At 44.4% G+C, this 25,139-nt stretch overlaps 1 protein-coding gene and 1 long non-coding RNA gene across 3 annotated transcripts in view; one reads left to right on the top strand and one right to left on the bottom strand.

Annotated features, from left to right (window-relative positions):
- The window catches only part of PRDM6 (PR/SET domain 6), a 100,269-nt gene extending 98,069 nt beyond the window's left edge, over positions 1 to 2,200 (bottom strand). The window contains exons 1-2 of one of the 2 annotated variants that reach the window (XM_055298606.2): positions 1,438 to 1,564; positions 345 to 960 (exon numbers count right to left, since the gene is read on the bottom strand). In XM_055298606.2, the coding sequence (XP_055154581.1) occupies positions 345 to 945 (601 nt within the window). In that variant the 5' untranslated portion in view covers positions 946 to 960; positions 1,438 to 1,564. Of the gene's footprint in view, positions 1 to 344; positions 961 to 1,437 lie in introns of both variants that reach the window. The other variant, XM_063612962.1, reaches the window with a different exon arrangement.
- Positions 272 to 4,693, top strand: LOC129492996 (uncharacterized). Its single transcript, XR_010114492.1, has 2 exons — positions 272 to 408; positions 2,957 to 4,693. It is a non-coding gene; the product is annotated as an uncharacterized lncRNA (long non-coding RNA).
- Positions 4,694 to 25,139: the final 20,446 nt, after the last annotated feature.

The raw sequence follows: 25,139 nt of genomic DNA, 5'->3' as shown, positions 1-25,139 counted from the left end.
CCCGCCTGGCCCCGGGAACTGTCCGGCGGGAGGGCAGAGGTCTGTTAGGCCGGATCCACGGTAGACTCCGGACCCAAACACTTGGGACTGTGAAGCAGGTGAGGAGAGGGAGGGAGAGGGAACCCCAAAGTGCCACCGGCAGTCCCATCCGTTCTCTTTCCTTCTCCAACGCCAGAAAACTTTTGTCACAGAGATCAGGGGGGCGGGGGCCAGCGGCCAGGACCAGCTGCTCCCCCCGCCCCCCCGGCCCCGTGTCACTCCTATCCGACCCGCCTCCCTGACAGGCGCCCGCGCCCGCCGGCGCCGGCGCCCCGGGAGAGAGCGCGCGGGCTGCGGCTACGTACGGTTGTTGGGGTCGCTGGTGTGCTGGTTGAGCGGGATGATCTCCATGCGCTGCTGGCCATACAGGTAATAGTCCAGCTCCTCCGCGCTGCAGCGGAAGCGCGGGGCGCCCCGGCCATCCCCGCCGCCGCCGCCGCCGCCGCCGACGCCGCCACCGCACTTGGCGGGCCCGGGGCCGGAGGCGGCGCCGAGGCACAGTTCCTTGGGGGGCAGCGGCTCGGCGGCGACGGTAGCGGCGGCTAGAGGCGCGAACAACGGCAGCTGCGACACCGGCAGGGCCGAGAGACCAGCCAGTGCGGCGGCAGCGGCTGCAGCAGCGCAGGAGGAGGCGGAGGAGGCGGAGGTGGAGGAGGAAGCCGGGGTGGACGAGGCGGAGGAGAGAGAGGCGGGCCGCGGGCGCAGGCTGTCTGGCGGAGGCTCGGCGCGCTCCGGGGGCGGCGGGGGCGGCGGCTGAAGAGGCTGCGGCGCGCTCAGGGGACCCGCGACGCCGCTGCCCTTGAGCGGGCCGGCGCCACCGTGAGGGAAGAGTTGCTGCCAGTGCTGCAGGTAGGCTGGGTCCACTTTGAGGAAGGCCGAACCGCCGGGGTCTCCGGGCTTCAGCATGTCCGGCGCCTCGAACTGGGGGCAGAGGGCAGGGAAGAGGGGGCGCGTGAGATGGGCGAAAGGGGCCGGGAAGAGGGCCGCTGGGACCCTGGAGAAAGTGCCCGAGCCGGTGGTTCAGCCGGCGGCCGCCTGGTTCCGCGGCTCCCTCTTCCCAACTCCGCTTGGGCGCAAAGTTTACTCCGAAGCTGCGGCGCCGCACAGAGGGAGCTGTGTGCACCCTGCTCGGCCTCCCCGATCGCAGCGTCCAGCTCCCATCCAGCAATGCTGGGGCCCGACAGGAGGGCGCTGCCCCGTAGAACTCGGCTGCAGGACGCAGCCCCCGCCCTCAGCCAGCGCCCGGAGCCGACCCAAGTCGGGGTGGCGCAGCGCCCGACGCGTTGGCCTCAGGCGCCAGGAGGCAGGACAGTCTCGCCCCACGCCCCCAACCTAGGACCACCAACCTTCCTATTTACCAAGCCCTAGACTCTAAGTCCCAGACGAGCCTCACCTTACCTGAAAACTCGGTGCTGCCGGTGGGTGCGTGCTGGTGTCTCGGTGAGCTTGCGGGTGCGCCCTGGGTGCGCTACATGCCCCTGACCAGAGCGGGAGGAGAGTCCTAGAGATTGTGCCGCCCGGAACCCTCCCGACCTGCGACCGAGAAAATTGGGAGGCCCGCGGAGGGCGCGAGAGCGCGGGCGGACCTGGGCGCCCGACTCAACCGCCGTGGGCTGCTGCGCTTGGCCGCTGCCGCGTCCTGGCTTCTTGGCTCCACGCTCTGGCAGCCTCCCGGCTGGACACGTGGGTTTTACGACAGCACAAAATACGAGAGAGAGAGAGAGAGAGTGTGTGTGTGTGTGTGTGTGTGTGTGTGAGAGAGAGAGAGAGAGAGAGAGAGGGAGAGAACGGAGGGGGGAGGGGAGGCAGGCCAGAAGAAGGGGAGGGGAGAGGGAAGAAGGAAGTTCTAACTCGTCCCGACCCACACCGCTAGAGCGCCTTTCCCGCACAAACTCCTCCGCCCTCCCATCCCCCGTTTTTTTGGCGTGACGTCTGCCGCTAGCCTGTTGTCTCTTTCTGCCCATGATATGTCTTTTCTGGGTCCCAGCTCAGTGCCCTGATCTTGAAAGCAGTGGAAACGCGGCAACCGGAATGCATCTCCGCACACGCTGTGGTGTCCGCGCTGGAGCAAGCCCGCGCCGTCAGGGTTTGCGCTTTCTCCCGGCTCAGTTTTTCCCGGAGTGCTTCTGGGTGCCAGAGTCCACTCGCCCGCCACGCAACCTCTAACATAAATCCTCCGGGGAGAAAAGTTAGGGGCGGAGCGGGACGGGTTGCGTGCTGCAGTGAAACCCTCTGCAGCCCAGGAGGGAGGCTTGTCGGTGCAGGGAGGCGTGGGACCGAGGGTTCTGGGACCGAGAACAGCTGGTCCTGGAGGGACTTAACCTTGGCCGTGGGGCTGGGAGGCGGCTGCAGTGGAGTCTGCACACCACCCAGCGCTCTGCTGACCCCCTCTCGGGTTGTCTTCTGGAGGGCTCTTTCCCTCTCCTTGTTGGAGCCCGGAGACAAGTATCCAGTATTACGTCTGGTGGCACAACTGCTCCGCGACACGGGCGAGGCTGTTTGCAGTCAGCTGCCTGCGGCTGCCCCAGGAGGTCACGCATAGGTTTCTCTACCCAAAACCCGGTGTTAGAGGGGCAGGGTGGGAGTGCAGCCCCACCTCCACCATGCCCTCTCCCCAGACTTTGTGCCAGGGCAGCCCTTCGATGCAGTCTCGCACCCACGAATTAGGCACTTGCCCCCCGGCTCTTTCTGGCATTTTCGGTAGTAGATGGTAGAGGAAACAGGCAGGATGTGTGAAATTGACCGACTCAGGAGGTACTTTCCCATCGCCCGGGTTCTGGCCATACCGCAGAGAGAAGAAACGGCATTTATCTTTCTCCAAACAACCTAACTTATTTAGCACTTGCCAGTCTGAACAATTAATAGCCATTCTTCCCTGATTTCTGCTTGTTTCTTTTTTCTCTTCCCACCAATCAAGTTGTCTGAGCCTGGGAAACGTGCTATTTAGACTTCATCCGGGTATCATTCAGGATGCTTCGATGTTGGTTGGAACAGAGTTAGACAGAAAATGTTTTGACTGGCGTCGTTATGACAAGGTCATCCGTCATTGTTGGATAGATTGATAGCACCCAAGTTTAAGGCAGACACCACGAGGGAAAACCCACGGCGCTGTGGTCCCGGAGGCTAACCAGGCAGTGTCCGCAGACCTCCAGCAACTCCATCGGGAGGAGAGGATGAAGTTCCAGGCCCGTTTCAATTAATCTGCTCGCAGAACTGCCGAAGAGTGCCTTGTCGGGCCACGGGAGAAGAAACAAATGCTCTTTCTCACACTCTCCTGGTTCATTGCTGAGAAACCAGGACACGCCTCTGTTCCCTGGGAGAGACAGTGAGCTCCAGGGATGGAAGTCCAGACTCCGGCGGCGGTCCCGTCATCTGCCTTCTTGTTTCTGCCCAAACCCAGCTACTTCCTACTTCCAAGCGCTTGGTCCCCAAGACTGGAAGTCCCAAAGAACCTACCTCTACCTGTCCGAACCCCGCCTCCCCCCTACCCCTTCACCCCCTGCCACCATTAGAAAGTCTCCGGATTTTGAAATGCTAGTTGCAGCAGCTGCTTCCGTGGCCTCATGCCGCGCACACTCTGGGAAGCGGAGGAGGGAGGGTTCCTCTCGTAATAAGATTAGCTGACCTGTTAATGAGAGCTTTGGACGTGCCGGGCGCGGGTAGGCGCTTTATGTCCATTTAATCCACCTAGCAACCATGCGGAGAAGGCATTATCATTAACCCCCATATTGTAGACGGGGACCGCTGAGGTTCGGAAAGTTTCGATGGGTTGCCTAAGGTCACACCATTAATGAGTAATGGAGGCGGATTCAAACACCGTTCGGTAAGGTGCCAAGTGCATCTTCTGCCCACCCTAGTCAAACCTGTAGCCACTCCGTCCAGACTGACGCCAGAGGGGGTACCATGGGAGAGATTTGGTTCCCCTGGCTGCGGGGGCCAGGGAAGAAGCTAAGAAGGTAGCGAGGTCCCCCTCGCCCACTACGTCTACAGGTGGCGTACCTGGGTTATCCGATTCAAGCTTCCGCCCCACCCACCCCGGGCACAAGTCGACCCCGAGGCTTACGGGACCCTAAGGCCCAGAGGGTACAGGGACCTCCCGTGAAGGGGGCAGGAGAAAGTTTGAGGGAGAGCCCTGAAGGTCCGGGAGCGAACGAAAAGGTCTGGAAGGGAATAGACTAGGAGTCTGGACCTCCCCTGCGGCTCCCCAGCAGGCTCACGGCGCCGGGCGGGGCCCCTGCCTCCACCGTGGCTTCCGGGATGCCCGCAGAGCTCGGTTGAGGCGGGGTCGGCGTCATCCTCCCCTGGTGCGCACAAGGGCGCGCAGCGGCGTAAGCTGGACCCCCGACGCTGCGCGCCCTCTGAGGGGCGCTTCCCTCTCACACAGTTGACCCTGGGCCCGCTTGGTCACGGCCACCCTGGCACATCTCAGTAGTTTTTAGAAAGTGAGCCCACCGACGGCAAGGACATGCACCCCCTCAAATCCGCTTCCCCACCCCCTTCAATACTGAGAAGACCGCGGAAACAAATCACTTCGACCACTTAGAAAGCGATCAAACCTTTATAAAAACCCTTCGCTCCCAAATCGATGGGTGAATATTTGCTGGGAATTTGTTCCAGAGGAATAAATAAGGAGCCTGAGTGTGTTAAATGCAAACGGGGGGACACGGTGGTGTTTTTCTTCATTGATTAATGACCTCTAAAATAATACAAGTGGGAAGAAGAGCCAGGATCGATAAATTACCCAAATTCATCATTTTCTCGGGCATTTTCGCCCCGAAAATTATCCGTGGGAAGCCCATTGTACCCTGAGCTGGGAGGGGAAGGATGGAACTGGGGGCTGGGGTAGGGAGGAAGCAGCAGAAGGGGGTTCTGTCCAGGAGACCCTCTATCTGATTTCGTTTGACATACAATTCAAAAGTTTGCCTTTCATATTATTTTTTCTTGATGGGGGAGTGGAACAAATGGTCGGTTGCCTTTGACAGGACTCCAATAAAGGATTCAGCAGCTTTCCGCTCTGCCCTGGGTGCTCCTGCTTCTAGGTTTAAGCTCACGGGTGGCTGAGTTAATAATTCATTAATATAGACATTTATTCAGAAGGGTTCGCTGAGATCCACTCTTCCTGCCTCCTCCCGGAGATTTATTTTCCTAGGAAATGGATGGGGGTGGGGGTGGGCTGCAGGTGAAAGGAGTGGGGCGGGAGGAGAAAAAGAAAAATGGAGAGAGAAAGGCTGGATATAGCTAGGAGGAATCTTTGCTAAGCCGTATTAGCAGACAGGTCCCTTCAGCCTGCCAGCAAAAACTTGGTTGAAAATGTGGTATCTAAACAGCACAGAGACTCTGGCCTGCGGTGGCCCTTTTTCCTTCCATACCTGTTCATTCGCTTGTTTAGAAAGCTCCTTTCCTCCATGGTTTGGGACCAGGGAAGAGCCTTCTCTCTGAGGATCTTGGATTGCAGGCAAAAGGGGAAAGCTCTGAGAAAAAAACAGGACCCCACCCCTATCCCTATGAGGTTCCCAAGGGAGGAGCTTTGAAACTTGCCCAGACTTGGAATCTAAGGGAACCTCCTCTCCTAAGGGCACAGGCAACTTTTGGAGGACACTCCACCCCTCAGAAATGGGATCATGGAGAAGGGGCTTGGAGGCAGAGACTGAAAGGAAATAGTAAGTAATAAACTAGTAATGGTCAGATGGGAATAAGTGCTATGGAAAGCAATAAAGGATAGAGGGAAAGGGAGTGCATGTAGGTGGAAGGAGTTACTGTTTTACATATAGTGGCCAGGGAAACCTTCTCTTAGAAAGTGAAATTTAAATAGAGACTTGAAGCAAGAAGATGCCAGTTTTCTGTCCACAGCAGGATATTCCCTACCCTAACCTGTAGCCAGTGGCTAAAGCAGTAAAAGGGGCCTCTCCTGAAGAACTGTCAAGGATTTGCCTCCTCGCTACTGGCCACACTTGCTTCCTGTAAGCTGCTGTGTACTACTCGATACCCTTTCAATACCTCCATTGACTGTTCTTATCAATTGGAGTCGCCTAACTTGCTGGTAACTTAGACCCTGACACAGTGACCGACCTCCAACTATCTGGACCTCAATTTCTTCAACAGTCCAAAGAAGAGGCAGGACAAATGCAGTGTTCTGTCCTAAGCTTTTATGAAGCAGCTACCGAATTCTGACCCCCCACCCTATTACATATTTTATACCCCACTCCTGCATGCTGTAAGTCTAAGATGTGCAGGGTGTAAAATGCATTGCACAACTAAAAACTGGAAAACCCTCACCATTTATTTTAATCACTGCAGTCTGCCCGTTGATCCCTTTGCATCTTCACTTGTTCATCCTTACTTAGTGACAGAAGACAGTGCCAGCCACCATTGGAAAGAAAGGGTGTGGGGAGTGAGGCAGAGGAGGTAGAAGGCAGTGAAATGCTTAGCACGCAGAAGCCAGCTCTGGCCTCAGGTGATGCAGCAGGCGCCTCGCCATTCATCTGACATACCCTCCTCTTCTGAGGCCTTGGCAATTTAGACATGTCCTTCCCTCAGCTTTCCTCCTCTCACAAAAGTACTTGGAAGTTCAGCTCCTCACTTTGCCAGGTCAAAAATGGCCTCTGGGTCCGGGAGACCAAGCCCAGGCGATTTGTGACCACTCTCTTTCATCCTTCACCAGGACCCTGGCAGACAGCACCTGTTCACGTTACTTGAAATGCAGCTGAAGCCTCCAGCTCCTTTCACCCTGGTCACCCAACAGCTGCCACTCAAACGATGCCTCTCAGCCACCTCAGGCCTGATTTGGATTTGACCTACTGACCTTGAGGTGAAAGGCTCTACAGTCCATTATGAATCCCTGGGGCCAGTTCATTCTCCCAGGAAAGCCTCTAAATATATCCTTTCCGTTTGCAGGGAAATCAGCTATTATAATTTGCAAAAGTCTCGTGAGTTTAAAACATATTGGTGGCAGTTCAGTCCCATAAAGATTTAATGAATAGCCACTGGGTGAAAAACAATTGCTTTTTTTTTTTTTGTCTTGACAAGTCAAGGAAAAGAGAAATGATTAGACAAGAATAGCTATCCCTTCAGAAACTCACAAATTCCCTTCACTATCTCCTTCCCATCCCACCCTTTCCCCAGGAATTTAATCTTATATTTTTCCAAGCATCTGTAAGAATAGACAAGCCCAATTATAGTTACGTACAATTTAACAGCTGTACAGAATATCTAATGAACACCCACTGTGTGCATGAGACTGTTGGTAGAGATCTCTGGGACAATCTTCTTTGAAGCTTTTCTAGCAAATGTTACCTGGTTCAAACACAGTCTTCTGTTGGTCACCAGATTGTTGCTTAAATTAGTTGAAGCCTATAGGACTTCAGTCATAACCAGGATGAGGTAAGCATGTTACAGTGCATCTGTTCGAATTAGAAACATATGCTATGGTTGATTCACATTCTGAGGGTTGGCAGTTCCTAGTGCATGGTAGGTTCCCGCGTGCCCAGCAACAGTCTCTAGGAGTGGCTTCCAGCTACCCTCTAAATAAGGGGGTTCCTGAGGCTTCCCCCCTCCCAGGGCAGCTTGAGGAAAGAGAATGCATATTCTCACAGTGGCTCTTACATATACCTAGAGGAACCTGAGGAAGCCTGTCTGCCTCCCTCATCATACACTTTCCTGTCTGGCTGCATGTCTTTATACTCCTCTGAGCTGGGGTGTCAGAGGGTGACACTACGGCTTGTTTTTATTGGATTGTTTCTGGTGAGTCTATGTTGTCTATGTAACAGCCTCTCAAAGAAAAAAATGACCTATTCTCAGTTTCCTTTTGAAACTGGAAAACTTGTCTTTAAACCAAAATAAAGACACTGTGCAGGTCACTGTGAGGAAAACCAAAAGAGTATAAATTGTGGTACTCCTGCCTTCCATAATCTTATACTGTGGAAATCTTTCAGAGACCTAGTTTCTCTCTCTATTGCTCGGGTTCAAGAGCCGACAAGTGGCCTAAGAGTTCAGAAGAGAAAGCCATCCCTTTAGGAGACAAGCAAGCAAAGCTTCACAAACGAGATGGGCCATAAAGATTGTGTGCATTCAGGTGGGTAGGGAGGAACTGAGGAAAAGTGTTCTAGGACGGGGCTGCCTGAGCAAAAACCTGAAGACTGGTCCCTACACAGTCTGAGAGGCCCAGGTGACTTTTCTTCCTCCATTCATGAGAAAAATTGGATGACTGGCTGCCCTCCCTAAGAACCAGGACCTCATCTCCCTGGGGGTCCTGAAGTCATATTCCATAGATTCTGAAAGATGCTTTTATGAGAATGTTGTGACGTAAAATATGCTCAGGCTTAAGTCTGAGAATCAACTCACAATTAGGGCAATTGAAAAACAATTGAGGGCTCCAGCATAAAGCCAACAGTACAGCACATATTCTCCTGGACTGTGATTTGGTGAGCTTAGCAATGCCATTTCCTAGCTCTGGATGGCACAAACTATGATTTTCTGAGCTGCTCTTTTTAAACTATAAAGAACTATGAAAAAAAAAGGAATGAAATGAAGTTTAAAAGACTAGTGATCCAGATACATTTGAAGTAAAGACCATGTAGGAAAATGTTTTAGAATAAGCAAATACACTTCCCAAAGATTCTTACAGATTAACCGTAGTGATATAGCTAGACTGCATCAGCTCTGCTTGTGTTTAACATGCCTCTCTCTCAGACTTTGGGGACAAATGACCACGGTCCTCTAACTTCACATACACACAGTTGCACATATATACACAGTCCCTCACAGACTTACACCAACTTGGTCTTCTCTACTTTCTGTAAGGGAGAAGGGAGTGGAGGGGCTCCTACTCTGTATTCTGGAATGAAACAACAAAGAGTGCCAATCTGTAAGGTTAATCTGTAAGGAAAGGATCTTTGGGAAGACTCCAAGTTGTATGGTTAACAGAAGAAGAAGAAGAAGGAGAAGGAGAAGAAGAAGAAAAGAAGGAGAGGGAGAGGGAGAAGAAGAAGGAGGGGGAGTGGGAGGGGGAGGGGGAGTGGAAGAAGAAATTGCAAAAAAGCAACTTAGGATTCCTGACACTCTAAGGAAAAAAACTATTTTTGCATTGATAAGACTGCCAGATTCTTAAATAGAATGTTTTAAAAGACGAATAATCATAAAATACATTCTTAGTCTATTTTTATAATACAACAATTGACAAGCGATACTGGAACATTGATTGGAAAATTACCATCTTGACAATTCAGTGGTTAACAACTTGATTTTTAAAATATTGCTAAGTTTGACCATATTTTGGGCATTTCCTTCTGCTCTGTCTACAATGGCAAGCATTTTTCATTGAAGCATATGTTTGGGTGGACAAGTGTTTTATTTAGCAGAAACCTAATAGTTTAAGTATAGATTTCAAAATCAACTGTTTCCTCCGTAAGCTAATGTTTTCAAACAGAAGCATTTTTCACAATTGTTTCCTCAAAACAAATGTTTGTCTTGGAGCCAGTAGAAAAGGTCAAACATTCCGGTAAGCTCCTCGCTTAAGACTGTCACTACTATTCTGTCACCTTCAAGATCTTCTGTTGGTCTCATTCTCTTACAGATTTCCATGAGTTGCTTTACAGGGCTTGTCCCCCAAAAACTGATTTTTTAAGATGAGTGCAAGCATTTCTTAAATGATTTTTTTCTTGGTAAAAATGAATTGGAAGTACATTCACATTTAGCAATATTGTATTTCATTTGTGTAGATACCATTTTACTTGTGACATGATTATTGGCACTCTTTGTCTTTTCATTGCCAGATACAGAATGGGTGGTATGAGTCCTCCGCTCCCTTCTCCTTGATGAAAAAGGAGAGGATCAAGTTGGTGTGAGTCTGTGAGTGACTGTGTGTGTGTGTGTGTGTGTGTAGATAGAGGACCACTGTGATTTATCCCCAAAGTTTGAGAAGGGTGTTAAAAAGAAGCAGGGCTGATGTAGTTTAGCTATATTACTGAAGACTCGTTCAACTGCAGGTGGCAGAAATTAAATTGAACTGATCTCGACTTGGAAAAAAAGGATTTGATGGCTCAAATATTAAAAAAAAAAAAACAGGTTATGGGTTTCAGGTATAGATGCATTCAGAGGTTCAACATGAACAACATCATTCAAACAACATCATGAAATCTCAGTCTCTTTGTCTCTTCGTTCTGCCTCCCTCTGTTCTGAATTTAATGTCAGGCAGAATCTTTCATGTGGTTGCCTCCATCTTATTCTTCTATAATAAGATAGCAATCCCAGAAGAAAAACTTCCAACAGAAATTCTGGAATTGAGTCTTAGACTAATATGGTCACCCTGTTATCCCTGAACTAGCCATTACAACCAAGGAAATAGAGTACATTGACTAGCCAGGTCTGGACCTGAGCCCTAACCAAGCCACACAGATTGAAACAGCCTTCAGGACATGGCACAAAGAGGAGGAAACCAGGTGAAGACCAGCAACTTCTTGAGTCTAGGAGATGGAGCCAAGATTCTAGGGAGGCCAAGGTGGCTAGAGTAGAGAACAGAGGACTCAAGAGGATAGTCCAGATAGTCGCAGAGTCCTGGAGAGTGTTCAGCAGCATGCTGATCAGGTATGTGGATGAGTCACCCATTTCTCCTCTCCTGAGGAAATAAATGATTCTAGTACCTTAAATATCCTTCCAGAGATATTCTGTGCATATATAGTTACACCTCTTCCTCAAATGTTATATGATACACTGCCCTGCATCTTAGTTGTTTCCATTTAAAAATATAGCTTAGAGATTGTTATATACTTGTAAATAAAGAGGATTTTCAATTTGTTTTCATAATGTTATGCTCTAATTAATTTAAGCAGTTGTCTACTTTGTTTCTCTGCCATCTGTATTTTAATAAGCAGTTCTTCATTGATAGCCATTTAGATCGTTTCAAATCTCTTACTGTTACACATAATTTTGCAATTTGGCACATATATCCTTTTCCATTTCGTGATGAATATTCAGTGGTGTGCTAAGACGGGTTTGTGACAGCCATTTGTGAAAAGTCCAGGAATTCTGATATCAGTTGATGTTAGGACAGTAGCTTGAAATTGGTGTGGTGGAACTACTTACACCATTAAAATTGGCAAAGTCTACAAATAAAAGGCTTCCATTACCCTTTTTTGTGGGGAGAATTGATTGTTAAGTATTTACAGTTGCCACTGAATACCTTCCCAGTAGTAGAATTGCTAGGTCAAAGGGTATGTGAATGTGCAATGTATATATATGTATATATATATACGTATATATATATATACATATATATACGTATATATATACGTATATATATATACATATATATGTGTATATATATATATATCTCCAAATTGCCCCTCATTTATTTTATTTAGTTACATAAAAAGCTTTGAATAATCTGCATTGCAAAAGCCATAACAAATGTAAATAGAAAACAAAATTCTGGAGAAAAAAAATTATAGGCAAAAACCTTTATAAAGTTTTTCCTGAATTCTCACCAGCACAGTGTTATCAAAACTGTTGATTTGTGCTAATCTGATGGTTGAAATTGGTTTCTCTGTGAGGTTGTAATACTTATGTCACTTATTATTGGAAATTAGCAACTTTTTATATGTTGAGTTTTCTTTTTATTAAAAAACTCAATTTATATCCTGTGCCTATTTTTCCCTTTAGATTGTGTGTGGTTTTGTTTTGTGTTTTTGTTTTGTAAAAGCTCCTTTTATGTTAAGACAATTAGCCTTCTTTGGGTTCTGGGTCATGAGTTGCCCATTTTTTTCTCTCCAGAATTTTGTTTGCTGTTTAAATTTGTTATAACTACCTTTATCAATATTTTCTCTCATGCTTTTTAAAAATAACAGCTTTATTGAAATATGTTACATATTATAAAATTTTCCTTTTAACTGTGTGCAATTCAGTGATTTGTAGTATATTTGCAGAGTAATGCAACAATTAGCACTATCCAGTTACAGAAGATTTTCATCACCTCAAAAAGAAACCCATTCTTTTTGATATGGGTTTCTCATTGTGATTTTTATTTGTATTTCTCTGATAGCTAATTATGTTAAGCATATTTTGTGTGTCCTTTTTTCTTTTTCTTTTCTTTTGTTTCTGTTTTTGTTTTTGAGACAGGGTTTTGCCATGTCACCCAGGCTGGAGGGCAGTGGCATGAACACAGCTCACTGCAGCTTTGACCTCCTGGGCTCAAGTGATCCTCCTGCCTCAGCCTCCCCAGTAGCTAGGACCACGGATGCACATCACCACATCCGGCTAATTTTTTAAATTTTTTGTCAGTAGGGACAGGGTCTCCCTGTGTTGCCCAGGCTGATCTCGAACACTTGGGCTGAAGGGACCCTCCCGCCTTGACCTCCCATAATGCTGGGATTACAGGTGTGGGTCACCGTGCCTGGCCCTTTTTGTGTCTCATGGGCACTTGTAAATTTTCTTTGGAGAAATGTCTATTTAATTCCTTTCCCCATGTTTAAATTAGGTTATTTGTGTTTTTGTTGTTGAGTTCTAAGAATTCTTTGTGTATTCTGGATATGTTTCCTCTCAGATATATAATGTGCAAATATTTTCTCCCAAACTGTGCATTGTCTTTTCATTTCCTTGATGGTGTTCTTTGAAGCACAAGTTTTAAATTTTCACGCAGTCCAATTTACCTATTTTTTCTTTCCCCATTGGTCTTTTAGGGTCATATGATGACTAAGGTCATTAAGATTTACTCCTGTATTTTATTCGAAGAATTTTATAGCTTTAACTTTTATATTAAGGTCTATGATGCAGTTTGAGTTAATTTTTGTAGATGATGTGAGGTTGGGGTCCAACTTCACCTTTTTGCATATTCAGTTGTCAAGGTACCATTTCTTGAGATGACTATTATTTCACCATTAAGTAGTTTTGGTATCCTTTTGAAAAATCAATTGACTATAAATGTAAGGGCTTATTTCTGCACTCTCAATTTTATTCCACTGACTTATATAGCTCTTCTTGTACTAGCACCACACCGCCTTGATTATTGCAGCTGTGTAGTTAGTTTTGAAATCATGAAGTGGGAGTTCTCCAGTTTTGCTCTTCTTTTTCAATATTTTTTTCTTTGCTATTCTGAACTTCTTTACTTTTCCATATGAGTTTTAGGAACAGCTTGTCAAATTCTGCAAAAAAAGCTAGCTGAGATTTTTATAGGGATGTGTTGAATCTGTAGATCAATTCAAGGAGTATTATATTCTTAACAATATTAAGTCATCTGATGCATTAACATGAGATGTCTTTTCATTTATTTGTCGTCTTTAATTTCTTTTGACAACGTTTTGTAGTTTTCAGTTATGAGTCTTGCACTTTTTGTTAAATTTATTCCTAAGTATTTTATTATTTTGATACTATTATATATGAAGTTGTTTTCTTAATTTCATTTTTGCATTGTTCATTGTTGTATATACAAATACAATTGATTTTTGTGTGTTGATCTTGTATCCTGCAACCTTGCTGAACTTTATCATTTAAAATTTGTTATTTTATGGATTCATTAGGATTTTCCATAAAAGATTGTGTCATTTGTGAATAAAAGTAATTTTACTTTTTGTTTTCTTATCCGGATATCTTTTGTTTCTTTTTATTGCCTAATTTCCCTGGATAGAGCCAGTACAATATTGAAGAGAAGTAGCAAGAGTAGACATTCTTGTCCTTTTTCTTAACCTTAGGGAAAAACGCAATCAGTCTCCTACAAGGTTAGCTGTGAATTTTTCAAACATAGCTTTTATCAGTTTGATGCAGTTTTGTTTTTTCCCAGTTATTTTATTTTATTTTGTTTACCATGAAAGGATGTTGGATTTTGTCAAATGTATATTCTGGTCTATTGGAATGATCATCTGATTTTGTCCTTTATTCTATAATACATTGTATTGTGTTGCTCAAGTCTCAAATGTTAAGCCACACTTACATTCCCAGGATAAATCCATTTGGTCATGATGAATAGCCCTGAATTATTTATCAAATAATTCACCCTGAATTTGGTTTGAAGTATTCTGAGAAATTTTTTCATCTATACTCTTGAGGGGTGTTAATTTGTAATTTTCTTGAGACATCTGTCAAGTTTTACTATCAATAGAAGTATAGTGGTTAAGAGGATGAACTCTGGAGTCTGAATGACTGGGTTTGAATCCAAGTTGTACAACTTATTGGATGTATAAAATTCTCCCTCCTACAGTTTGGATGTTTGTCCTCAAAAACCTTGTGTTGAAATCTGATCCCCAATGTTGGAGGTAGGGCCTAATAAGAGGTGTTTGAGTCATGGAGATAGACTGCTCATGAGTAGATTAATGCCCTCTCTGGAGGGCAGGTGTTCCTGAGAGAGCTTGTTGTTAAAAAGAGCCTGGCATCTCCCTCCCACCCCTTTGCCTCCTCTACACTTTGCCTCATGTGATCTCTACACAGCCAGCTCCCCTTCACCTTCTGCCCTGAGTGGAAACAGCTTGAGGCCTCTACCAGTAGCTGAGCAAATGTTGGCACCATGCTTCTTGTACAGCCTGCAGAACTGTGAGCCAAATAAACCTCTTTTCTTTATATATTGCCCAGCCTCAAGTATTCCCTTATTGCAACACAAAATGGATTAAGACATTCTGGGCCTTTTTCTCATTTTTAAAAATTGAGAATACTAGTACCTATCTGATAAGGTTACTGTGAGGATTATATGAATAACATAACATCCTTATGAGAGTGCCCAGCATATAGTACTATGTAAGTGTTATTATTGCATTATTATATCTATATGTAGTTTGTTCTTTTCTAAAATCATCTATGGGAATTTGGACACGTAAGTGGTGCTAAATATTTAAGGATTATGTAATATGTTAAATATATGAACAAGAAAAAGTGATTGTCTTCAACTGTATATGAAATTACTGAAATTGTACATTAAATCCTCCCTCTTGCCCTGAGCTATGTAAGCCAATACATTCCCCTTTTTCAACAAGCCACTGCACAAAAGATCTCTCTCCCTGGCAATTTCTGTTTGATTCAAGTTTACACATGCACACCTATGTCAGAAAGTTGGCCGGGCACAGTGGCTCACACCTGTAATTAATCTCAGCACTCTGGGAGGCCAAGATGTGTACGTCACTTAAGGCCAGAAGCTCAAGACCAGCCTGCCCAATACGGCAAAACCCTGTCTCTACTAAAAACAAAGAAAGAAAGAAAGAAAGAAACAAAAACAGCTGAATGTGGTGGTGCACACCTATAATCCCAGCCACTTGGGAGGCTGAGGCACGAGAATCCCTTGAACCCGGAAGGCGGAGGTTGCAGTGAGCCAAGGTGGTGCCACTGCACTGCAGCCTGGGCAACAGGATGAGACTCTGTCTCAAAAAAAAAAAGAAAAGAAAAGAAAAAGAAAAATAAAGAAAGTCCTTTAACATTTCACATAGGGTTAGAAAAATCACATTATCCTCCCTCTTTGATCCATTTCCCCTTCCTCTTCTCACTACTTACTAGGGGGTTGCCTGTGTCAAAGCTCCCTCCCTACTGTACTTCCAGGAACACCATCTGATTATTTGGGTAATGGTGGAACCCCTGAGCTACTGTAAGCTCTTTGCAACAGCATCACATTTCTATTCAAGACATGTGCTAAAGGTTCTCAAAACCTATATTGAATAGTCAAAACATGTTGTTTCTCTCATTCAAATTCCTTCACTATCTGGCCCTCATCTAATTTGACATTTGTCCCTTATTACTCCAAATATGGTACCTTTCCTCTTGCCAGAATAATCTCCTCACTCTCTTCTCTTCTATAAACACTATTATCATGTATGACTTTCTGCCTTTGCTTATTCTGTGTTTTTTTGTTTTGAGGTCCCTTCTCTCTGTTCCTTTCCTGCTAACAGCCCCTATCTTTCAGGATCCTGCTCAAGTCCCATTTTCTCCTGGTAACCTCCCCTGCTTATGTTCACCTTTCTGGGAATTCCCATAGTTCATACTATCTGGGTCACTTTTTTGGCACCAACATTCTGAACTGTCGTGTATTATACTAAACTCTAAAATATGTGCTACATTTGTCTCTTAAATAAAACCATAAAGGGCCAGGTGCGGTGGTTCACACCTATAATCCCAGCACTTCTTTGGGAGGCCAAGGTGGGCAGATCACTTGAGGTCAGGAGTTTGAGACCAGCCTGGCCAACATGGCAAAACCCCGTCTCTACTAAAAATACAAAAATTAGCTGGGCATGGTGGTGCACGCCTGTAATACTAGCTACTTGGGAGGCCGAGGCAGGAGAATCACTTGAACACGGGAGGTGGAGGTTGCAGTGAGCCAAGATGGTGCCACTGCACTCCAGCCTGGGCAACAGAGCAAGACTCTGTCTCAAAAACAAAAACAAAAACCCATAAAGTTCTGGAGAACAGGGATACAGGAATTGTGACTTACCCTTATTTTCATATACCCCTCATACACCACTCAGTTCCTGACATGCCACGAGGTACACGGAGGCTTTCATCAAATACTTGTTAAATCATCAATAAATGAAAGATTGAGTGCATTAGTGAATGAATGAATGAACAAGCATACACATAAATAAATGAACAAATGAATGAATGCATTTACCCCAAATTCCTACCACATGGAGGTTTGTCACAGACAAAACCCAGAGAGTCAAAGCCAACAGGAGGCTTGTAGCTCAGAGACTATGGCAGGGCTAGAGGGTGGGGCTGGCAACCTAGAGAGTTTGAGTCCACCTGCCCTCTGTGTTTTAAGAGAGTACATTCTTGCACCCTGCCTATGTATACAGGGCTCACTGTCTTTCATGATGCCAGTCATAAATAGCTACACATTGAATTATTTCTGCATCAGTGTCTGTTTATACTCCTAAGTAAGTCCTTTCTGAAGCTAAGGGTTTCTGCCCCTGAGACCCTCATGGAGCCCTCACACAGCTCTTTGGAGTCATTGAACTATACGTTCCTAAACAGTTCTTCCAATGAAGGAAGGAAAATTAAGAGATTCTTCCTCTCAGATGGAATGACCTGATAAAATTACTACATTACCATTATCTCTTGCAAGTCTTCCCTATGGTCTAATAATTTCCATTAAGACCTTGTAAGCACAAGGCAGAAGTGTGTGGTCCATTTTCTCTTTAATAGGAAATGCCAGCACACATCTGTGGACTGGCAGAATGCACTCATATCTCACACAGGAGCAACGCTGGGACATTCTAAATGAGCTCCATGGTGTGTAATCATGGGGCCAAGAAATGAAAGTATAAAACATTATGTGATCCGATCGACACAAATGAAAGAAATGGGAACTTGGCTGGTCCTAGAAAAGCCCCAGATAACCTGAGAGAGTAATCAAATTAATTTTGAACTACATAGCTTTCATGAATTCTACATGGAATACAGCGTTTGGAAATAACATAAGCTACAGCAGCTCCTGGAAGAATGGAGGAAACTTTTATTTATTTAATACACTCAATTTCCAGATTTCTGAGTCAAATGTGAACAAATATACACACTCAGAAGGGAAAGCTTCACCACTGGATGTTATGGGATTGGAGTGGAGTGGGGAATATGGTAGACCAGGGCAGATGGAAGTTTAATGAAGAAAGAAATGGGTGGTGACAAAAATCAAAGAACTCCTCTCACTTATCCAAAGGAACAGAATGCCAGGGGCTGAGAAACTTCAGTGTGCCTGCCATTTCCATGGCCTCCCTTGTGAGGAGTTTGTTACCAGCAGATGTAACATATAAGTGTATCATTTAAAACCAGTACACTGGCCACAGCTAAGTTGACCAAGAATGGGAGCTTAACCCAATCACGACTATCTACACATGACTAGGTGACCTTGTCTAAGATCTCTGCCTAGAGGCAAACTCTGCGCTCATGGGGATTGACTGACCAATCAGATTTTTTCTCTTGGGTAATGTGATTTGGGGATAGAGTCTGTGGGTCCATAAGAGCAGGTTCTTTGGAAGAAGAAAGCAAGAAGTTGACACACTTCATAGTAGCACAGTAGACAAGTGAGGAATAGAAAGATGCCAGCTCTTGAAGAAACAATAAGGTGGCCCATTCTCTAGAGTTGTTTCTTAAAAGACATATTAGCCTCGGTGGGGTAGGGCTGTTTAAGGAATCCTAAATGAGCTTCCTTCTTTTCCATCCGAAGTACCAACAAACATGCTACATAACTGTTCCCCACCTAGGGTCTTTGAGGCTGATAGAGGCTATTCAAGCATCTATGAGCTTGACAGAAAGAAAGTCTTTAATGGTCCTTCTGACATTTTCTTGTTTTTATTTTAGCCTCAGATTTTTAAAAAAATGAGCTGAAATTCTTCATCTTCACCTCTTTGTCTGAATTGAAATGCAATGCATATTATATAATATTCAGGGTAGACCTGTATCATCAAAATTAAATTAATGGTGGGCAAAATGAGAGAGATTTGAGAAAGGAGAATGCGTGTCTTTAGAATTCCATATGGTAGCCTAGAGAGAAGAGGGAAGCATTCTAAAGTAGGTTAGCACATCCAATTACCTAGCAAAGTTAAGAGGGAGTTTTCTATAAACAATTCCCCTGAAAAACTAGGATCAGAAATGCTTAAAGCTTGCTTGCTCGAAAATGATAACAATCCAATATTTGTGATTCCAAAGTTCTAAGTATTGAAAGCTCAGATTGAGGCATGCTGGTTTTAATGATCCATATTTTATCCTAGACTTGGGTCATGAATTACTCACAATTTCTCTTCGTAGAGCACACTTATGCTCTTCATGGATCAAGAGCTTCATTAGACTATTTTCTTACTATAAAAACTAGCACAGTTTCACCAGATAGCAGAGCAGTGTGTCGATCCTGCATGGAATCTGAGCTGTAATCTCATCTGACATGTGTTAAGGCATTTCCATCCATGTTTAGGAGGTGCTTCTATAGCTGAATATATACGTGGACTCTAGAAGCTTCGAATCACATTTAATGTGAAGCTCACACTCTCTTTGTTATAAGGTCCACAGAGTAGCCACAGCTTTAGATAGAAGTGAGCCACATGCTAACATATTAGAACAGGTACCAGCAGAGGCTACCAAGGCAATAATAGGAAAAAATATGTAATTCCCTGTGGCAATCTAGAGAGAAGAAGGAAACATTCTAAAGTAGATTAGCACATCCAATTAGTAAAGGAGGGGAAATTTGTCTCTTTCTCACATATGGTGTTCCCTCATTCAACAAACATGTGGTTGAGTACCATCTCTGTGCCCAGCACTTTGAGATACAGGGGCACCAAGATGAATAGGAGCAGCACTTGCTCAAAGGTATGCACAGTCTAGTGACTGTCAAGGGTAGACTGCACAACAGTATCTGGAAGAGTCCTTCACCAAGTCAGGAAAATTAAGTAATGTACAAGGTATCTGGCTCATGCTAGATGTGGGGTTTTCCCCCTAGTTTTACTGAGGTATAATTGACAAATAAAACTTGTATATATTTAAGGTGTACAATGTGATGATCAGATATATGTATACCTTGTCAAGTGATTACCACAATCAAGCGAATTAACACTTTCATTGTCTCACAGGTAATCTTTCTAGTGTGTGGTGAAAACAAAACGTGGCTTTTTTAAATGACAAGAATATATTCCATTTTAGAAAATGTAAAATTTTTTTAAGTTAGGGAAAAAGAAAGAGAAGACTTCACAGTTTACGATCTGGCAAAAACAAGGTGAGAGCGAAATGCATAAAGACATATTAATCTTCCAAATTCCTTAACATCCCACTTTGCCCTAGACAATTCCAGTTTCAGCTATTATACCAAGGTAATTATTAATTAATCAATTAATTATTAATGTTTAGAGACAGGGTCTCGTTCTGTCGCCCAGGCTAGAGTGCACTGGCATGACCATAGTGCACCATAACCTCATAACCTGGGCTCAAGCCATCCTCCCTCCTCAGCCTCCCCAGTAGCTAGGACAACAAGCATACGTCACCACATCTGGCTAAGTATTTTTATTTTTTTTTATTTTTTAGAGATGCAGTCTTGCTATGGTGCCCAGGCTGGAGTGAAATGGTTATTCACAGGCACAATCCCACTACTGATCAGCACGGGAGTTTTGGCCCATTCTGTTTCCAAACTGGGCTGCTTCTCCCCTCCTTAGACAACTTGGGGGTCCCCTGTTCCTTGGAGGTCACCATATTGATGCTGAACTTAGTGTGGATACCCGATCAACAAAGCGCACTACAGCCCAGAACTCCTGGGCTCAAGTGATCCTCCCACCTCAGCCTCCTGAGTAGCTGGGACTACAGGCACACACTACCACACCCGGTGAGTTTTTTTGTTTTCTTTTGTTTCTTTCTTGTAGAGACAAGGGTCTTGCTATGTTGCTCAGGCTGGTCTCAAACTTCTGGCCTCCAGCTCTCCTATCCTCTCACCTCAGCCTCCCAAGTGCTAGGATTACAGAGGTGAGCCACTGTACTCGGCCACAATGTAATTATTAACAGCTCTCCTTTCACTCACGAAAACTGTCCCAACTTGACCATGAATTATATGGTCACCCAAGTTTGAAGGAATTCTCAGAGAAAAAGTTTATGTTTCACACAGGAGCCTAAGCTAGAGGACATAGAAAACATCATAGTTGTAGCTCAGCCATTCTCTGTAGAGAACTGCATTTTGTTTGTGTTATTTGCATTTGTTGTGTATCTTTAACATACATGCATGTTATTAGTCTGCATTACAATTCTCTACAGTGTAGAGGAAAAATTTAATTGGTATTAATACTATATAGTACAATACCCACAAAATACTCACTGATGTGTTTAATAATTAGATGATGGGGGTCCTGAATACTTTAATATGATGTGGAAATCCTTGGTGGATTGTTACATAGATGTTTAAGATGTTTGATGGTGGCTGGGCACGATAGCTCACGCCTGTAATCCCAGCACTTTGGGAGGCTGAGGCGGGCGGATCATTTGAGGTCAGGAGTTAAGACCAGCCTGACAAACATGGTGAAACCCCGTCTCTACTAAAATACAAAAAAAATTAGCCAGGCATGGTGGTAAGCGCCTGTAATCCCAGCTACTTGGGAGGCTGAGACAGGAGAATCACTTGAACCCAGGAGATGGAGGCTGCAGTGAGCCAAGATCATGCCATTGCACTCCAGCCTGGGCAACAGAGTGAGACTCCATCAAAAAAAAAAAAAAGAAAAAAAAGAAAAGAGAGAGAGATGTTTGGTGGTAATTGGAGCAAATTGATTGCAATTTATTTTTGAATAAGCCCATTCCAATAATTCTCTATCAGGCACATTTTCAGGAATAAATTAAATTGATAATGGGGATATTACCTTATTGGGTTGTGAAGATGAACTAGAACAAGCATGTATAAAGCATGTGGCCCACGGTGGATGCCCTCCCCTGAAGCAGAAGTGAAAACACTGGTGTGTAGAGAGTAGGAATTTCAACCCCCAAGCTCAGTGTGCAAGAACAATTACTTCGTTTATGGGTCCTATGGGCTAAAATTAAGGTGTCAGCAGGGCTGTTTCCTTCTGGAAGCTCTAGAGGAGAATCTGTTTAACTTACTTTTCCCACCCTCTAGAGGCCACCTGCATTCCTTGGCTGGAACCCCTCCAGCCAGCAGCGCAGCATCATCACTACTCCTTCACTGATTCTGCTCTCTGGCCTCCCTCTTATAAGGGGCGTTGGAATCACATCAGGCCCATCTGGGAATTCCAGGATACTTCCCCACCTCAAGATCTTTCACGTAATCACATCTATAAAGTCTCTTTTTGCCACATAAGGTAACATAGTTCTGAGAATTAGAACGTGAACGTTTTTGGGGGGCCATTTGTCCTTGCACCTCCCACACACCCGTTCACTCCCTGGGGCCTCACTGCATCCAGGATCTACTGAAAAGCATGGTGAAGGCCCCTTTTGGACCCCCACTTCTATCTGCATTCACACCCATGTACCTCCTTAATTCTCCCCCACCCTGACCCAGGAAAATCTTTTTCACGTTTAGAGGAAAGCTCCTCCCTCTCCCAAACATTTTGTTCAAACTCAGAATCTATTGTGTCCCTAAAGATTTAGGCATTTAGAGCACAAAACAAGTAACTTACCATCTGCTTTTGCTTTTTGGCCAGTTTGCTGTCTTCTCCTGAGATTATGGATGACTGCCAACTATCTGATTGAAAGGAAGGAGACAAAGAGGGGAAATATGGGAAGAGAAAAGTCTGTAAATTACCATCTCGAAGTATTGTCCAGTCACATTTGCAAAAGAACATCCAACCTTCTGAGGGCCAAACATAAAGGATGTCAGGGAGGGTCCCAGAGGAAATCTCTTCCTTCCTCTGGTGTCTTCTCATCCTTATTTCCACTGTAGCCACCCCCTCACTTGGCTCTGGGAGCATCCTGCCTCCCCACAACCAAATATTACCCAGAACCCTTTTCTGTATTCTCCCTAGCATACCTGAGACAGACTGGTGTTTTTACAAAGAGCAGTACTCAGTGCCAAGACAGACAAAAAGGAAATTGTTACTCAAAATACAAACACCATAAAAATTATTAAGACTTCCTTAGAGAATTGTCTGGCCCAAGATCATACTCTCTGGCCAAGGAGGTTGTTCCAGCTAGTAGTGTGTCTGGCTTTCTCCCTTACTCTCACTCCCACTGACACCTGCATCTTACCTTTTACTCCAAAGCAGGTGCCACGTTATTCTCTGACACAGGGCAGCACATCAGACAACTCCTCTTCCTCCTGGCCCAAGTTAAATAGAGCCCACATTCTCACACCTACCATTGTCCCTGCCGTTCAGCCTGGCTTGTCATCTGAGCGACTTCCCCAGCCTAAGGACAGCACCACCATGATGGACAAATGGAGAATCTCACCCTTTGCATCTTAGGTTATCAACTCCACCTGTGGAACTCACCTTCTATGGTAATTTCTATATCTACTCATAGGTAAAGATAACTCCCCACCACACCACACACACACACACACACACACACACACACAGCTCTACAATATCAAAGAATCTCAAGAATGTGATAACTACATTTTTCTTACATAACTATACAGTTATGGAGCAAGAAGGTAAATTTTCCAAAGGCACACTGTGGAATTTTAGGAGGAGAAAATATAATTTCTTAAAAAAAAGAAATACAGCAACCCAACTAAAAAATGAGCAAAGGGCTTAAATAGACATTTTCCCTAAAGAAGATACACACGTGGCTAACAAGCACATGAGAAGATAATCAACATTAGTCACCAGGGAAATGCAAATCAAAACTACAATGCAATGAGATAGAACTTCACAAGCACTAGGATGGCTATAATTTTTTAAACACACAAAATGCAAAGTAACAAGTTGGTGAGCCTTAGAGAAATTAGAACCCTCATCCATTTCTGGTGGGAATGTAAAATGGTGTAGCTACTATGGAATATAGGCTTGTGGTCCCTCAAAAAGTTAAAGATAGAATTACCATATGACTCAGAAACTCTACCCCAGGACTATACCCAAAAGAACAAAAACAGGCACTCAAATACTTGTATATAGCAGCACTGTTGACAATAATTAAAAACTAGAAACAATCCAAATGTTCATCACTGGACAAAGAAAGTGTGATACGTACACATGTATAAAATAGAATATTACTCACTCATAAAAAGAAATGAAGTACTGATACATGCTACCGTGTAGATGAGCCTTGAAAACCTTCTGCTAAGTAAAGGAATCCGGATGCAAAAGGTCACATATTATATAATTCAGTTTTTATGAAATATCCAGAAAAGGCAAAACCATAGAAACAGAAAGCAGATTTGTGATTACCAGGGGCCAGAGAAAGGGGATGGGGAGATGACCATTTAATGGGTATGGAGTTTTCTTTAGGGATGATGAAAATATTTTGGAGCTAGATAGAGGTTATGAATGTACAATATTGTGAATATACTAAATGTCACTGGATTGTACACTTTACAATGGTTAATTTTATGTTATGTGAATGTAATCTCAGTCTTTTTTAAAAAGGGGAAAATTAAAGAACTAGGAGTAAGAAGACCAGAGATTGAGTCCTGACATTACTGCTTATTAGCCACTTCACTATGGGCAAACAATTTAAATTCCAAGTCTCAATTTCCTCATCTGCAAAGCAAGACTAATAACATTTGTACCACTTGCTTCATATGATTATTGTAGGAACAAGATTATATATTGTTTGGCATAATTATGTCATGTAAAAGTGATATAAAATGCTAGATATTATCATTATTGAGCTAATAGTCATTAAAATATATACTCAGTAAGAAAACTGAAAGCTCCCTTTCATACTTCTACAAGATCCAAGTTGTGATAAGTTTACTCACAACTGTCTATTTTGTTCATTTTCTCTTGAGACACAATCTCACTCTGTCACCCAGGCTGGAGTGCAGTGGCCCAATCATGGTTTACTGCAGCCTCGAACCCCGGAGCTCAAGTGATCTTCCTGCCTCAGCCTCCCAAGTAGGTGGGACTACAGATGTGCACCACCACATCTGGCTAGTTTTATATATATTTGTAGAAACAGGGTCTTGCTATGTTGCCCAGGCTGGTTTTGAACTTCCAAACTCAAGCAATCCTCCTGCCTCAGACTCCCAAAGTGCTGGGATTACAGGCATGAGCAACAACACCCAGCCACAACTTTCTATTTTTAATTTATATATTGTAATCAAAGGATTACAATAGATCACTTTTATTCAGACAAGAAGGCAGCATTTAAAAAATTTACTCTAGAATGTCAAGTCTCATTGTAGAAGTGACCTTAGGCAAGGAAGATTAAAACATACATCATAAATTCTTTATATACAAGTGACATAAATGTGAGTCATTTTCTATGCCCAACAGGCACAAGTGACACATGAGTATTTGTGGTGTATAAGTTCTCCTTGAAGCAGGTGATATGGTTTGGCTGTGTCCCCACCCAAATCTCATCCTGAATTTAACTCCCACAATTCCCATGTATTGTGGGAGGGAACCAGTGAGAGGTGATTGAATTATGGGGGTGGGTCTTTCTCATGCTGTTCTCGTGATGGTGAGTGGGTCTTGTGAGATCTGATGGTTTTAAAAAGAGGAGTTCCCCTGCACAAGCTCTCTTTGCCTGCTGCCATCCATGGAAGATTTGACTTGCTCCTTCTT

The sequence above is a fragment of the Symphalangus syndactylus genome, chromosome 11 (genome assembly GCF_028878055.3).
Source record: "Symphalangus syndactylus isolate Jambi chromosome 11, NHGRI_mSymSyn1-v2.1_pri, whole genome shotgun sequence".
Lineage (NCBI taxonomy): Eukaryota > Metazoa > Chordata > Mammalia > Primates > Hylobatidae > Symphalangus > Symphalangus syndactylus.
This window is presented reverse-complemented; position numbering and strand designations above follow the sequence as displayed.